The sequence below is a fragment of the Gavialis gangeticus genome, unplaced genomic scaffold (assembly GCF_001723915.1).
Source record: "Gavialis gangeticus isolate Ggan-Ray unplaced genomic scaffold, GavGan_comp1, whole genome shotgun sequence".
Taxonomy (NCBI): Eukaryota; Metazoa; Chordata; order Crocodylia; family Gavialidae; genus Gavialis; species Gavialis gangeticus.
The window spans coordinates 14,458,436-14,473,470 of record NW_017728993.1 but is presented as its reverse complement, the minus strand read 5'-3'; the positions used below and the strand labels follow the sequence as shown (position 1 = coordinate 14,473,470).

Here is a 15,035-nt window from a genome sequence, read left to right as displayed (position 1 = left end):
GGGCTCAAAGTTCAGGTTCATCTCTAGGTGGAAGTGACCAGGAAGATACTCCAGGTCATTGAGGAGCATGTCTATATCCACCTCCGATTCCTCCGTGCTTTCCATGGCAAGTGCCGCTGGGTCCATCCCGAAGCAGCGCTCCCGTCCCTCCCAACCTTTTCTTCTCAGAGCCAATTTGCCTGTCTGCTGACCTGCTATTCTGGTTTAGCTGATTTACAGGCAGCCTGGGAGGAGTCCTGTCTGGGAGAGGCAGTGCAGGACGCTTGCTATTCCCTGTGTGCCTGCTTGTTCAGGGCTGTCCTGGAGCCCAGCAAATCACAGGATGCCAAGACGGAAATGTCTCGCTGGGTCTGTAGCAGCTCCCCCTGTGCACGCCGTGGGGAATCAGTCAGCCAAAGGTTGCCTTGTATTTCTCTCCCTGTCGCAAAATGTCTTTGAAAATAAACAGGTTGAGGCCAAATTTCATTTCAAACACTGTCCACGCTGATCGCCACTAGCCAGGTGCAGTTGAGGGCTGCGAGTTCTGGATGCACGTGGTCTTTGGCAGCCACTGTGAAGAGGGAGTAGAGAAGGGGCTGGTCTGCACTCACCTCGTTCCTCCCAGGGCTTCTGCAGCAGCCTAGAAGAGAGCATCAGCACCGCAGGCAATGGGGCAGCGGCCTAACTCAGCCACTTGGTGTGGACGAGTGGACCGTGACTTGCCACTCAGTGGGGTGCAAGTGGCATCAGGGCTGGCTCCTCCATGGGAATGCAAGAGTGGAGGGGATCCTAATACTGTCCCACCCCGTGGTGAGGCTGACTGTAGTCAGAGAAAAAGGAGAAGCTCTGTACCCTTGTAGCGCGGCTAATGGGTGACCCTCTACACATCTGTTCAGATGGGCAGAGGTACCTGAGCCTGCCAACACAGCTGGAAAACTCTTACAAAAACAGGGTCTAAAATGTGCTCAGGAATAAGGGTTTGGTCCCAATCCAGACTCTGGATTCTGGCTGTCGGCCTGGATCTCCGCTTTGGAGCAAAACGTGGATCAGAAGGGATTGGACAGGGACAATGTCGAGGTTCAGTCTGAGGAACTCCTATTAACGATGCCGCTTTGGCTTTCCCATGTTTAGAGAAACGGCGTTGCCCACCAAGGCGTATCTTGGCTTTCAGATCCTGGGCACACCTGACCAAAATCAAGGCATCGAGGCAAAGTGAGGGACGGAAGTGGGGATCAAAGCCACCATGTCCCTCCCCTCCTCCCAAGGCAGGGCATGATGCGAGCTTTGACTGCCCTTTGACCCGAGAGCCCACACCCTGCCCCCGGTAAGGTGCTCTGAAGCTCCGCCCCCTCCAGCCACAAGGGAACAAAAGGGCACGGAGCGTCTGTCTGTGGTTGTCATGGCAGCAGAGTTCCAGAGCAGCCGGGAGCCTCGGACACCAGCCTGTGGACCAGAGAATGGGGCATGGCATCAAAGGGCTTCACAGGTGCCCCCTTTGGGACTCAAGCAGCCAGGTAAGAGCCACCCATAGGAGGCTGCAGGGGGAAAGGTTTGAGTCAGGGGAGCACTGGGGAAGGGTGCTGGGCTCAGCCACACATGTTCTAACTTGTGTGGACAGCATGCATACACATTCTTGCATACAAAGGCAACAAGGACACGTTTGTGGTTTCTTGCATACTTGAGTCACGCGCACAGCCAGCCCTCGGATTCGTGCATGCCCTCTTCACGCCTATGCCATTCGCATGCTCACGTGTCCGTGCAGCTATGTACCAGCGGTGAAGCTGCGACAATCCAAATGGAGGAGAAAATACACCTGCCTAAAAAACACCTGGCAGAATTTGTCCAACGAGATGCTTTGAAAAATGCCTCCCCGGGAATGCACAGTGATGGAGTGTCCCCTAGAGGGAAGACGTTGGCTGGCTTGCACATTGTTGTGCCACCACAAGAGTGTCTTGCAGGTACAGTATTGGGTGACTATCCTTTGAATGCCTCTGCATCAGTTACTCCAGGTCCCTCATGCTGTGAGAAATCCCTTGCCTTCAGAACTAAGCCCTGAGTAATCCTGCTACATTTCGCAGGGCTCATGACAAGCTTAAAATGAAGCACCTATGTTGTTGAAAGATAAGGCCAGAAGTCAATAACAAAGGCTTGCTATATAATAAACACTGATGTTGATGAGACTCTTTCCACTGACTTGAATGGGCAACGCATCAAGCCCTATGTACTTGCAAGGGCAGGCCCCAGGTTTGTGGTGTTAGTCCTGCTTTGCTTTGCATTGACTCAGAACACACAGGGTGTGTCTACATGTTCATTAATGAGCTTTTGCTACTGCGCATTAAGTTTAGTATATGAGGTACTACATAAAGGGGCATTAGGTTGCCCTACTGTGCAGTAGCAAAAGTGAATGCTTTTTTTTAGTGACACTTAGAATAGTTTACTGAGCATTATTGTGCATAAGCGCTTTAGTAGTTTTTTATGTGCTGCTTTAGTATGCAGTAGAATAATCTACTGCACATTAAAGCGCATGTGTAGACGCACCAACAGTGTACTTACATTATCCTATCCTAGGTTTTGTGGGCCATTGACTTACTCAAAGAAGAAGAGATCTACCACCCATGCACAGAAGCCCAATGGCAAAACGGTGTCTTCAGATGTGGTGAGTCTTTTGCTGTATTATGTACAAAGGACCTTATTATTTAAGGCTGGGATAAAAGACTGAGCAGCAGACAGGTACAGCTGTAGAAACTCTTCTTCCAGAGTTCAGCTGCCAAGAAAAGTCTGTGTGGCCCTATTCTATTGATATAATAGTCTCCCTGAATCTAACTGACCTGCTCTCCCTGAGATGGGCCCGATCCTGTTTCCACTGAAGCCCTGCCGATTTCCATGATTGGGCCCTATCTAATATATCAGCCTTTTTGCTTCCTTTTCCTCCAAGTGTATCATATCAGCTAGATTTGATGTACTGGAAACTCCTTCAAAGCACAAGGAATCCTAAGACTGACCCACAATTGGGGTAAACTGTCATTGCCCTGTTGACTTCAAGTACATGCTCTCTCTCCTGCCCTGCAAACACTTCTTGAATGTGAATTTGTAAATGCTATGATAAGACAGTTAAGGGTCTGATCTCTCCATATAAAACTAGCATCTGTCAATGGAAAAAAACAAAAAAGCATTTATTTCAGGGCAGAAACTTAGGAAGAGACTCCTCTAGGATCACCCAAACATGTTTTTCTGCTCTGCATTTCAGGGGAAGACTTCGAGTTCCAGCTGGGCAAAAGTGCAGGAAGCAGCACGGCTTTCCCAAATCCCCCATTTCCAATTTAAGGAGATATGGAAGAAAACCAAATACCTGGTGAGACTTGGGTTTGATGCTTCCTCACTATTACTGACCAGACATCTGACTGTTGTCTGGGGTTCAATCTTTGGATTGTGCACTGTGACAGTATTGATTCAAAAAGAGGAGCTGTGCTGGGCCTGGCTCTGGGGAGCTCAAAAACCTGGCTTAATACTCTATAATCCCTTTCTCACTTAGAAAGACAGACTGGGACCAGGAACTTACAACATCAAGGATTTCCTGCAAGAGACCCGGCCTTCAAGTACTAGAGGTGTATGTGACACCAGAGAAGAGAGGTTTAAAGACACCATTAGGGTATGGACTGGCTTCAAGCGCTAGAGATACTATGGTAATTTAGTAAGACAGGGCGGTAATGTGATGCAGAAGAGACATAGTAGGGCAAGAGAATGGGATGTATGTCTACTTCACAGTTGCAGCAGCAATGACTGAAAGTATAGTGTGGATGTACCTGAGCCAGCTTTAAATGAACTACTTTGGGTATCAGTCTGGCCATGGCAGCATAGGTTATTTATCCTGCTTGCTGGGTGGATTCTACAATACGTGCTGAGCTCTGTGCCATTGCAACTATCCTGCCACCAGAGCTCAAGCTAGCTCAGATATGTCTGTATGAGCTGCAGTCCCTGTATATCCGCAGGTGGAGCTCCCACCAGGCTGGAGCCAGCTCTGCCCTGGAGCAGGGTCTTCCATGTTCCTTACTGGGAGGAGCTGTAGGTCAGTGGGACCAGACTGCGCTGCCTTTGTGTACATGAGCTCCACAAGGAACCTTACCTACCCCTAGGGAGTTATGCACCTCTGCAGTCCCTGGGCTCACAGCACAGCCAGTGTGTCTCCTATACAAGTGCTCATGGTAGCAGCAAGACTGTACTTTTTATTGTGTGCTGGGCTGTAAGGACCTGTGGGATGAAGTCTGACAATGAATCAGTTCTTCTGCTATGCTCCAAAGTCATCCTGGCTCTAGGTCAGAAATTACATTGCTATTTGTTTAATCAAATTCCCTCTCCCTCTCTGTGTTTCCCCCCTGCAGGATTGCTACCCTGGCCCAGGAACTTATGGCAGGAATGGAAACCCTTATGCCCTGATAGAGGAGAAGGAAACATTTTCTGCAAAATCTCAAGGGATCATGGACAGCAGAACTGCAAAATGCATCTTTCCTTCCACAGCAGTGAGTTTGGGTTACTCATTTCCCATTCAGACCCTGGACAGACTTGTGTGAAGGCTGTTGTCTTTGGTTTGACAACGGGAAACAAAGGGAAGGCGCCATATTCGAGGCAACCCCTCCTGTACTTAGCTGCCATGTTTCTATACAGAAGGCAGCTGTTACTTCATCCCTTGCATCTTTAAAGGGCCAGGATGGGGACAGAGTTTATTTCCCCAGAGGGGTACCAAGTGCTGCATTTTCACTACTATGCTGCCTGAGGTTAGTGTGCTCCCTGCTGCAGGGCAGCAGGCTTGCACCAGGGGAAGGAAACTCAAAGGAAAGGCAAGGGAAAGAGTTCACCTGACAGTTTCCTGAAGGCTCTGGGGCTTCCCTAGATTTGGGAAGGAGAAAGAATGCCAAACCTGGAGCTTACCTGTCAGGACAGCAGCTCCAGTGGGCCCCCTCGTGGCCTGGGTCCTTCAGGAGCTGCGCTGCCATAACCGTGGAGTTCCCTGCAGCTCCACACCCCTGAGGTTGTGAGTTTCAATGTTGCTTGAACTTACCTAGCTTTGTCCCACAAATCAGTGAAGTATCAGTGGACAAGGCCACAAAGACTGGCTGCTTCTCATCCACTTTCCTGCCCCCAGCTCCCTGCCTCCATGGAGCAGCTACAGAAGGACAAAAGGAAACAGTTCAGCGCCTATCCTGGGCTTTCCCAGGAGTGTTGTAGCTGCAGGACCAGAGCAAAGGCAGCTAAACAGTGAGGGCTGGTGCAGGTCACTCCAAAGCTGCCATGCAAAAGGATTGACACTCCATTTCTTGTTCACCAACACCATGATAATATCACCACTAAGGTCTATTTTTTCTCTACCATTTTAGGGAAGCGGTTTGGGACCAGGCACCTACAATCTCAAAAACAGCATAGATGAGCTGCTGAAACATGTGGTCAGTAAACGAGGTCCATATGACACCTTCTCTGGAGACAGGTCAAAGCCAGTTATCTCTGGGCATTATGCTGTTGAGGTAGGTACCCCCAGCCCACTGATAGGCAATCGTGACGTCTGCTCATTGATACAGTTAAACCTCCTCCCAGATTGTTATTAGAAAAAGGCTGCTGCTAGGTTAACTACCTTTTTTATTTTAAGTAGCCCTTGCCATTGTACTGAGGGTCTTAGATGATTAACATTCAGTGCCTGACCCTCCATGGGGATACATTAGCTCAGCTCCATTTATGTCAATGTAGCTACATCAAGTTGCCCTAGAATCTGGCTGTGACATACAAACCATTTAAAGGGTAAAGCTTTAAAGGCTTATGATCTATTTAAGGCTTTATCATACATCAGCAACTTTGTGGTAACTGCCCACCTGCATGCTCTTACCCAGTGGTAAGTGAAAGCCCACCTGTGACAGTTTAGCTCCACTTTGGAACTGGATCAGATCTCCTCACCAGCACATGTTGTGGTTGATCCCAGGAGCCATGGGGTCTATTCAGACAGACACGTCACACGTTCTCTTCCAGCAATGAACACTTCTTTTCCTTCGTTCCTCTAGAAAAAACTTTATGAGCCAGGTGCCAGCAATCCCAAGAGCTTTGTGGAGGAGCTGGAGACAAAGAACAATAAGAAGAAAGGTGCTTTCAGCACGCTTGCACGAAACCCAGGCTGCCCCACGGAGCGAATCTTCTGGGCTACACTCAGCCAATGTCCACGGGACACGGTGGGTGATGCCCTGTCCTTTTCCTCTCTTTTCCCTTGAGTAAATGATGGCCCTTGGTGCAAATACGCAACTGGGAAGCCAAAGGGAAAGGGTAGAAAACCATGTCTACCTGACTCTGAACTCTAGCAAGCTGTGCTGCTCAATACAGCTTCCTAGCTCTGTATGGTGCCAGATGTGGGCTCATTAGCCTGGGTCTGCAAATAAATTGGTCACTTGGAAGCTGGGGTCAAGTTAGAAAACCATGGGGGGAAGGGGAACAAGCATCAGAGTAGCAGTGGGAAAGTGATTAGGCCTGTACCTGGTAATGTTCTCTCACTCCATTTAATTGCATAACATGGTACTAGAGTAACCATTTCCTGGGTATGTCCATACTGCAGAGGCCAGGGAGTGTAGACATGATGCGGCTATGGCAGCACGGACCTCACTGGAGTTGTGAAACCCACCTAAGAAAGCAGGGCGATGCTGAGGTGCCTGTCCTGACTCCCTGCTACCCCACCCACATGCAGCACTAGCAGGGCTGGAGCCAGCTACTTTAAAAACAGTTGGGTTTGCCTACACCAGCTGCCGTCATAGCAGTGACTAAGCAGCCAGTGCCAATGTACCCTCCGAGTATAAGTAACTCCTGGGTGCATACTGGCTGGCTACAAATGAACGCAAACAGCTGAATGCATTTGGCAGAACATAAGCTCATACATGCACCAGCAGGTAACCCTGTGTTGGCTCGCTCACCTGAAAAGCCTCTGGATTAAAATAATTGCCTCCATTTGCTCAGCCAAACATGGTGAACAAATTGCTTCTCACACAGTATCATCAATCACAAGTTATTGGAGAATAAAGCCTGCTAATTGGGATTGACGTTTTGAAGCCTCTGGACGCTGGTATCTAGCCCTGCTCTCTACTTTGCTTGGAACTGTATGTGTTCAGTGATGTTAAGATGAATTTTGAGTGATCCCATCCCAGTCAGCAAAGCAATGAACAATACACTGAATTTCAAACATCAGTGAAAACCCCCAGAGACTGAAACAAATTCTTAAAGTTACATATACAACATTAAATGCTTTGCAAAATAATTTTGGTAATTCTAATAATCATGGGTCTCACTTGATCTAATCTCCCTGTGATTTTAGATCAAGTCTACTCAGGTTATATGGGAAAGGGTAGTATATTTAATACCATCATGACAAACTTATCCTGGGATCTGATGGTCAAGCAATTCTTTCCTCTCAATCATCATCCAGGCTCCCGTAACTGGAGTCTAGCTAATGATTTTGTTGATGCACGAGGAGTATAAACCTTGCCACTGTCCTGCAGCTGTGCAGCCCTGTCTTCAGGGCTAATGGGATTAAAGAAAAGCTAACAATTTACCCCAGCCACTAACGTCAGCAAATATGACTCTGAATTCATACAGGGAAAAGAATGGCTGAATAAGGAGGTTTGGATTGTTTTTTTTCCTGTAGTCACTTTTACAAACCCAGCTGCACTGCAAAGCTCCCGTTGCATTTGGTGGGAGCAGGAGCAGGTTTGTACTATGCTGCATGTAACTAGAAGTGGGTATTCATGCTGTGGAGTGGTGGATCATTGTGTTGAATTCTAACTGGAAATGTAGGGCCAGTGGCTTCTTGGATCTCCAGTGTTTCTGGGGAGCTTACTCCCATGGGTGCAATGAGTTTACTTCCTGACCTGTATCTCTAGCAAAGAACTGTTTCTCAGCTCTGTGGCTACCAGAAGAATTCAACGTAATCACTGATTCAGCCAGGTAATTAAGCAGGTGTCTAAGGCTAAGCATGAGTGAGATCCTTGCACATGAACCATGCTGAAATAGAACCTAAATGAATCTCCCTGCCTTTGTGCAGCTGTCACTACTTTGCATTGTAACTTGTCGCACTTTGTTGTAGTATGCTGCAGGGCCAGGCTCCTATGATCCAAAGCCCATTGAGAGATCAGACTATGATAATCAACCTCCATTTTTGTCATCTGCAAAAAGATTTGACAGGAGATCATGCCGTCTCTTTTTTGCAAACTCCGTGAGTAGAAAATGACTGGTAAGACATATCGAGGCATGAAAATTCCCAGGCTCTCAGTTCCTTCCATGACAATCTCATGCCTCTTACTGACATCTCAACTTAAGAAGGGGATTCTTGGAAACCCAAATGTAATACTGTTCTGCTTGCTTATGGGGTAGCAGAAGCAGCAGTGGAACGCTGCCTCCCTCAGCCTGATCCAAAGACCATTGAGTTCAATGGAAGGAGCCCCATTGGCATTGATCTCTTTCCCTTCCCCTTGAGTCACATAGTGGCAATCTACGGTGCTCCTAATGCTACTCGTCTACAGTGGCAGGTGATGACCTGTCTGAAAACGTTTCCCCACAAAAGGGCAGTTTCAACTCTGCCTTATATACATTAGTTCAAGAGTTATCCGAATCCTGTTTATTACTTCAGATGATCCACTCTCTGTTATCCACAGCATGACTGGAAACAGACCCAAGTGGAATTGTGTGTGTAGGACAGCGTGTACAGTTACATATGCTGGTAGGACACAAGAGGTTCACGTTTGGTGTCTTAATGAGATTGTGGGTACTCTGGGATTCTGGTAGGAGTGCTCTCTGCCAAAATATACTGTATTTCCTCTTAACTCTGATTACTCCATGGAGGAGTGAGGATGCGAAAAGACAGTCTTCAGCTGCAGTTACTGGTTCTGTTTTCTGTCAACTCAAAATTTTGTGTCCTGCTCTCCCTATGGGAACATTATGTGGGTGTAGGGTACAAGCTGCTGGCTTCAGAGGTGGGTGCATTTCAGATAGTATGTAAGACTGGCCGTCTAAAGAGGAAGTTCAAAACTTTCCGTTCCATAGGCTCATTTGCTAACAAGGGTCCTTAACATATACGTCTTGGCAGTGGAGCCCCCAAATCCGGATAGATCTAGAGGCAAAATTTCTAAGTTTTTGACACTGTGAAGTCCTAGGGTTAGTGGAAACTAAACAGCAGTAATTTTTTTTGTCAAGGGAACAGTTCCTTAGGGTAGTTTTTACTTATTCTGGGATAAAGCAGACACACAAAACAATTATTGCAGATCAGCTAGTATATGGTAGGCCCCCCTTCTTAATTCAGTATTACTGTTCTGTCTGTCAGATCAGCATCCCCTGCTGCCATTGTTGGTGTAGGCATTATGCTGCTTTATGTCAGACAAGGGATTCACCTCAGTCTCTTTTAGCAAAAAATCCTTTTCCCTCAGTTCTTTGTAATAGCCTGTTACTGGCCTCCACCAAGTGGTTGCATTTCAGTGGTGGTTTAAATTAAATGATAGAATTGAATTCTTTGGGTGCAAAGCACTATTTCTTTATAACCAATAAAGTCACATCCTGGGCGCATCTACATGGGCCCCTGACTGTGCATTTGGTACCACACAGTCCCAGCGGCGCAGTTATTTTTTAGATGCTATGGTGACATAATGTCTCATGTAGACGTGTCCACTGTTACTGAAAAAACACCATTTCCTCTGGCTGCAGCATATTGAAGGGGTGGTATAAGGACTGGAGTCCTTTCCTTACTGTCCTTATAGCATCTATATTAATCTTCTCAGATTTCCCATGGTGAACTAAAATAAAATCTAAAGGGCTCAAAGATGCCATGAAAAGCTTTAATTTGAAATAGCCCACCTTGGGGAGCAACAAGGAACAGACTTCCATGCCGTTTCCCTCCTTTATGCAGCTGAGCAGGGAACAGACAACTTGAAAGAGGTCAAGGATGAAGACTGCTGTATAATTGATGGGAGAACTCTGCAGATTAAATTTCCGTGGCAAAGTTTCTGTAAAGCTGAACTCAACTACAGTTAGCTGTAGGCAGTAGGGAAATCACATTACAGCAAGGGGAATTAATCATCTCAGCTTCCTACGGGGTAACTATCCCTGTAGGATCTGATCGTTATGGTTAATTGTAAGGGCTCCAAACCTGAATCAAGGTCCCAGGTTCTTAACTTCCTCATTCTCAAGTGTAGTCCTTGTTTTTGTTAAAACAACTGATTTTTTTTTAAACGTATGCCCCGATCCTGTTCCTCTGTAAGTCATTAGCTGACCTCCCATTTGCTCCATCAGTGTGTAACTGCCCCATAAGTAAAAGAGGAACACGTTTGACTTTTTCATTTCAGAATCCTGTTGGTGTTGGCCGCTATGACATCACAAAACAAGAAAAAAGTGCTCGGAAGACATACCGTTTGCTTTACCTGTGTGATACGCAACGCTACCTGAACGACCTGGAGCGGGATGCGTGCTTTTTGTAAGTGAAATGTATCTTCACGGGCTGCTTGAAGTTAGTAATGTTTTAACACTGGCACATAGTAAAGCCTCTAATTCTTGCCAGCGGCCAGGAGACCTACTGCAGGTTACTGACTCTTCAGGTGATAGCCTACATTCTGGAAGGATACTCTTGAGTTAGAGGCCAGGACTGGGATTCAGGAGATCTGAGTTAATGACTAAACACATTAAAGATGGTTAGATGCTGAGACACAACAGCAGCTGGATCTTTTAATGTGATCATTACAGTTTGTTCTGTTAATAAAATACATGATTCTGATAAATTAGTGATGAGTTTAGAGAGAAATCCAAGGTCAGCCTAGTGCAAACAAAGCAGCACTGGCCAGCAGACAGTTCACTGGAGTAGGAATCAGGACATGCAAGTTCTCTTCCTGGTTTTGTTGCAGCATTGCTAGGTAACTCCGAACAAGTCTTTTTATCTCCCAGTGCCTCAGTTTCCCATCTCTAAAATGGCCATAGTAGTAGCGTGTAGATGAAACAAGAGGCGTGTGTGCATGACACTTTAAAGCAGGCTAAATGCTTTTGCACTGCTTTAATGCTGCTTTAATGGTGCCAGTGTTTGCATGCCTCGGTGGCATATTGCGCATTAATTCCAGCCGCTGTAGGAAATTTGGCAGCTATATGTGCCTTAAATAACTTGGGGTGAAACTCCTGAAAGGAGTTTTAGTTTGCTGCCCTACAGCCACGGAGTGAAGCTTTTTTTTTTTTTAAGAAATTTTTCGTGTTCCAAGCCAAGCCAGCCAAATTGTGTCCAAATCCATGAGTCAGTCTAGAACCATAACTGGCACTACAACTGGCAAACATCCTGCATCCCCACCAGGGGCTTCAGATATTTCCAAAGTCTTTTGGTGGACATCCTATGTGCAGGCCCAAGCCCAGAGGCTTGGGGTTCAGAAGGCCTCAAGTTTCACCTGCCCTCAGCCATATGGCTGCAGGAGCAAGCTAGGGAGGAGCCTCCCATTTCCATAAAGTGGGCTTTAACCCCCAGCACCTTGGTGGGTACTAAACCATGCCAAAAGAACTATTATCCCTGGGAGGCTTAAGAAAAACTGCCTTCTTGGACCCAGATACATGGTGTTTCCTCTGCCAGGACCCAGGAGTCTGGGCATCTGTTGCTGCCCACTTCATGCCTGGCAGCAGCCGGGGAAAACAGGTTCTGCCCAAGAAAAGCAGCGAGCCTGATCTCCCCCTCCCAAGCCTGCCTGCCTGTCTGAACTGTGTGGGGGCCTGGTGCTTCCCTCCATGGCTGCAGTGCCCCCCAGGACTACCCAAGCCGGGTGACTGTGGGCAGGTGCCACCTGGTGGAGGCCTCTGCTGCCATGGAGGGAAGCACCAGGCCCCACCCTCCCCAGCCCAGGGACCACTCCACCTGCCGGCAGCTTGCCCTCCCCTCCCCGCCAGAGAGGCAGGTAAGTCAGCAGGGTGTGTGCATGACACAGGGGTTTAAATCAGCCCTAAACTGAAGCAGTGTTGTTCTTTTAAACTCACCACTTCAAATTAGGCCCCCTGTTTCATCTACACATGCCCAGTGATGCTTACTGCCTCTGTAAATCGCTTTGACATCACTGGAAGAAAAGCACTACATAACATACTGGTAGTATCATCAGTTATGACTGTTTACTATACTTTCTGCTCACTCATCTTTCTTCAGGACTAAGGATTAGCAAAATTCTATTACAGGTCTGAATAAAGGTCTAGCATAGCTCTGTCAGAATTATTTCTACTTCTCTTTCTTGATTTCTGGATAATTATTAGGCCCTTGTCTTTGCCAGGGTTGCAGGGTTGTAACAGAGGGCAACATTTGGTGGCTGCAGGTGGAACTCAGCTAGGAAATCTTTTGTCGATATAGTAGCCATAACAGAATGCAGTTTTCATATTATCACAAGTTTGTGAGCTCTACCATACTAGTACTAATAAAAACAGGCACTTGTGACTGAATACAAATGCATTAGGCAGAACTTCACACTGAAATAATACTTACCTAGAACTCACTTTTCAGGACAGTGTTGCATTTTAAAGTTAACAATCAAGCATTACTGCAGCCAAGCTCGGGGTTTCTTTTTCTTAACACTAATTAGGACAGAACTAAGTAATATAGTCACTAATTTGTGTCATCTTATTTTATTTTGTCTTTTCCTCCTTTCCAGAGAGCGAATCAAGCCTGTTAGTAAAAGCTATTGGCGCAATTTAGCTTCTGCTTCCAGTGAGCCAGATCGGTCTGCACAAGCTGCTGATTCTTCTGAAAATTAAGTCCATGCTGGAAAGCAAATATCTGTGGATAAATTATTAGAGAGATGAGTTATAAGACAACTGCATACAGATCAAGAGATTGTAAAATGACCTTGTTTTTCTCTGTCCTAAAATCCATTTTGAGCTACCAGCTACCTTCCACTGACAATCAGTACTGAGCGGTCTTCACCTTGGTTTGGGACAAAATGACACAATTTACAGCAGGGGCATTTAGTAGAATGTTACTTAGGCATGCTTCCTTCAAAGGAAGGTTTGCCATGCAAAGCTCATTCAACATTAATATTCCCTTTTTCATCAGTGATTCAAAGAAGCGCATGTGTGCCTTGTTTGCACCATAGATGGTCTATGTATTGCAGTTGACAGCTCTTGTTCTCAAACTAAACAGAAGGGATAAAAGCCAGTCCTACCAGGACCTAATGCTACAAAAACTAGAGGCACATGTTTTGAACATTGCATTGATTGAAAACGGTGAGCCCTCTGGTGGCCAAAACCTCAGTATTTTGGTGATATTCCCCAGAATCTGTTCACCTTTGACTGTCTGCACTGTAATCACAGCTGTGACTGCATCCTGCACTAAATAAGCTTTAAATTTTAGCTAGGACAGGAGCTACCAGAATTGTATTTACTCAAGTGTTTCAGGCAGCTTTTTACAGCGTGCATTGAGCTAAGTGCTACTCCAGCTCCACTTCTAGCAGTACCTGTGCTTGGGAAGGTCCACACAAGGCGCAGGGACAGCAGCAATTGCTGCAGAGACATACCTTTAAGTGGGTAAATACAGTCACATTATAGTTCAAAAAGTAATGAGTGAAAATCCTTTATAATCTATTTTGTCAGTAATGCAGATTTGCATAGTGAGCCTACAGTAATATACAGCAGTACTTTATACAACACAAGTGAATATACCATTCTTTCACTATGTTTGTTTTTTTCTAGCAATTAAAGATTCTTATCACCCTTTTAAACACATTCCTATTCTATACATGAAATTAGTGCCACAGAGAGACAGAGTCACAGAGCATGGCAAGTTCAGGACTAGGAACAGAAACCAAGACAAACCTCACAACTTCGAGTATGTCTATGCAGTTTTGCAATTGCTGCTCATGCACCCATGCCAAGTGAGCCAGCATGGCTACTGCTGGCAACTCAGCAGGAGAGCTGTGTGGGTCTCCAAACCAATCCTTAGGCGAGTTCTGCTGCTGTGGCTGAGCCACAGCTGTACCACTACAATTACCTAAGATAGCTAGGTTAAAAAAACCCTCATTACCCGATCAGGACAGCCATGTTAGAAGAGCAACAACAACCAAATTGCTAGCACTAAGGTGCAATTTCTCCAGTTCTAGACTTCTGGATATGGCTTATCAATCACAGTTGTAGGGGAGAAACTAGCATCATCAATGGGAACATTATGAATCTGGTAGAAAGGTAAACCTATAAGTGGTGAAAGACATGATACAGAAAGATGCAAAACCCATCCTGTTCTCATTCACCCACCCCTGTAACCTGGACAGGCAGAAAAGGATCTTTGAGTCATTATTGATGCCAAAATGAACATGGGCCGGCAGTGGGGGGACGCAGTCAGGAAGGCCAACCATACCTTGTCATGCATCCACAGATGCATCTCAAGCAGGTCCAAGGAAGCAATCCTCTCTCTCTATGTGACACTGGTCAGGCCACAGCTGGAGTACTGCGTCCAGTTCTGGGCGCTGCATTTCAAGAGGGATATGGACAACATGGAGAGGGTCCAGAGGAGGCCACTCACATGATCGAGGGGCAGCAGGGCAGGCCCTACGTGGAGAGGCGATGGGACCTGAACCTGTTCAGCCTCCACAAGAGAAGGCTGAGGGGGGATCTAGTGGCCTGTTACAAACTAGTCAGAGGGGACCAGCAGGCACTGGGGGAGTCCCTGTTCCCCTGAGCACTACCAGGAGTGACAAGAAATAGTGGTCACAAGCTGACAGAGGGGAGATTCAGGCTAGACATCAGGAGGCACTGCTTCATTGTCAGGGCGGCTAGGAGCTGGAACCAACTTCCAAGAGAAGTGGTGCTGGCTCCTACCCTGGGGGTCTTTAAAAGGAGGCTGGATGAACACCTTGCCGGGGTCGCTTGACCCCAGTACTCTTTCTTGCCATGGCAGGGGGTCGGACTTGATGATCTGCTCAGGTCCCTTCCAACCCTAACAACTATGAAACTATGTTATGGGAAGATACTGGAGAAATGTAGAAAGTATAAAAGACAGCAATAAAAATATATAATCTGGACTAGTTAATCTTTGCAGGCTCTATTAATAA

General features: G+C 46.6%; 1 protein-coding gene across 1 annotated transcript; it reads left to right on the top strand.

The window, feature by feature from the left end:
- Nucleotides 1-1,367: 1,367 nt before the first annotated feature.
- LEXM (lymphocyte expansion molecule) lies at nt 1,368-13,331 on the top strand. Its single transcript, XM_019501244.1, has 10 exons — nt 1,368-1,493; nt 2,548-2,635; nt 3,227-3,331; nt 3,512-3,628; nt 4,359-4,496; nt 5,352-5,495; nt 6,024-6,188; nt 8,084-8,212; nt 10,332-10,459; nt 12,645-13,331. Exons 1-10 carry the CDS (start codon nt 1,444-1,446, stop codon nt 12,745-12,747), a joined length of 1,167 nt encoding a protein of 388 aa, XP_019356789.1. The 5' UTR covers nt 1,368-1,443; the 3' UTR covers nt 12,748-13,331.
- Nucleotides 13,332-15,035: the final 1,704 nt, after the last annotated feature.

What these genes read in the sequence shown, in the direction of transcription:
- LEXM (XM_019501244.1), top strand. Translation starts at nt 1,444, where the DNA reads ATGGCATCAAAGGGCTTCACAGGTGCCCCCTTTGGGACTCAAGCAGCC. An exon ending in GGTTTAAAGACACCATTAGG is followed by an intron (nt 3,629 to 4,358) that starts GTATGGACTGGC and finishes TCCCCCCTGCAG; the next exon opens with GATTGCTACCCTGGCCCAGG. An exon ending in GTCTCTTTTTTGCAAACTCC is followed by an intron (nt 8,213 to 10,331) that starts GTGAGTAGAAAA and finishes TTTTCATTTCAG; the next exon opens with AATCCTGTTGGTGTTGGCCG.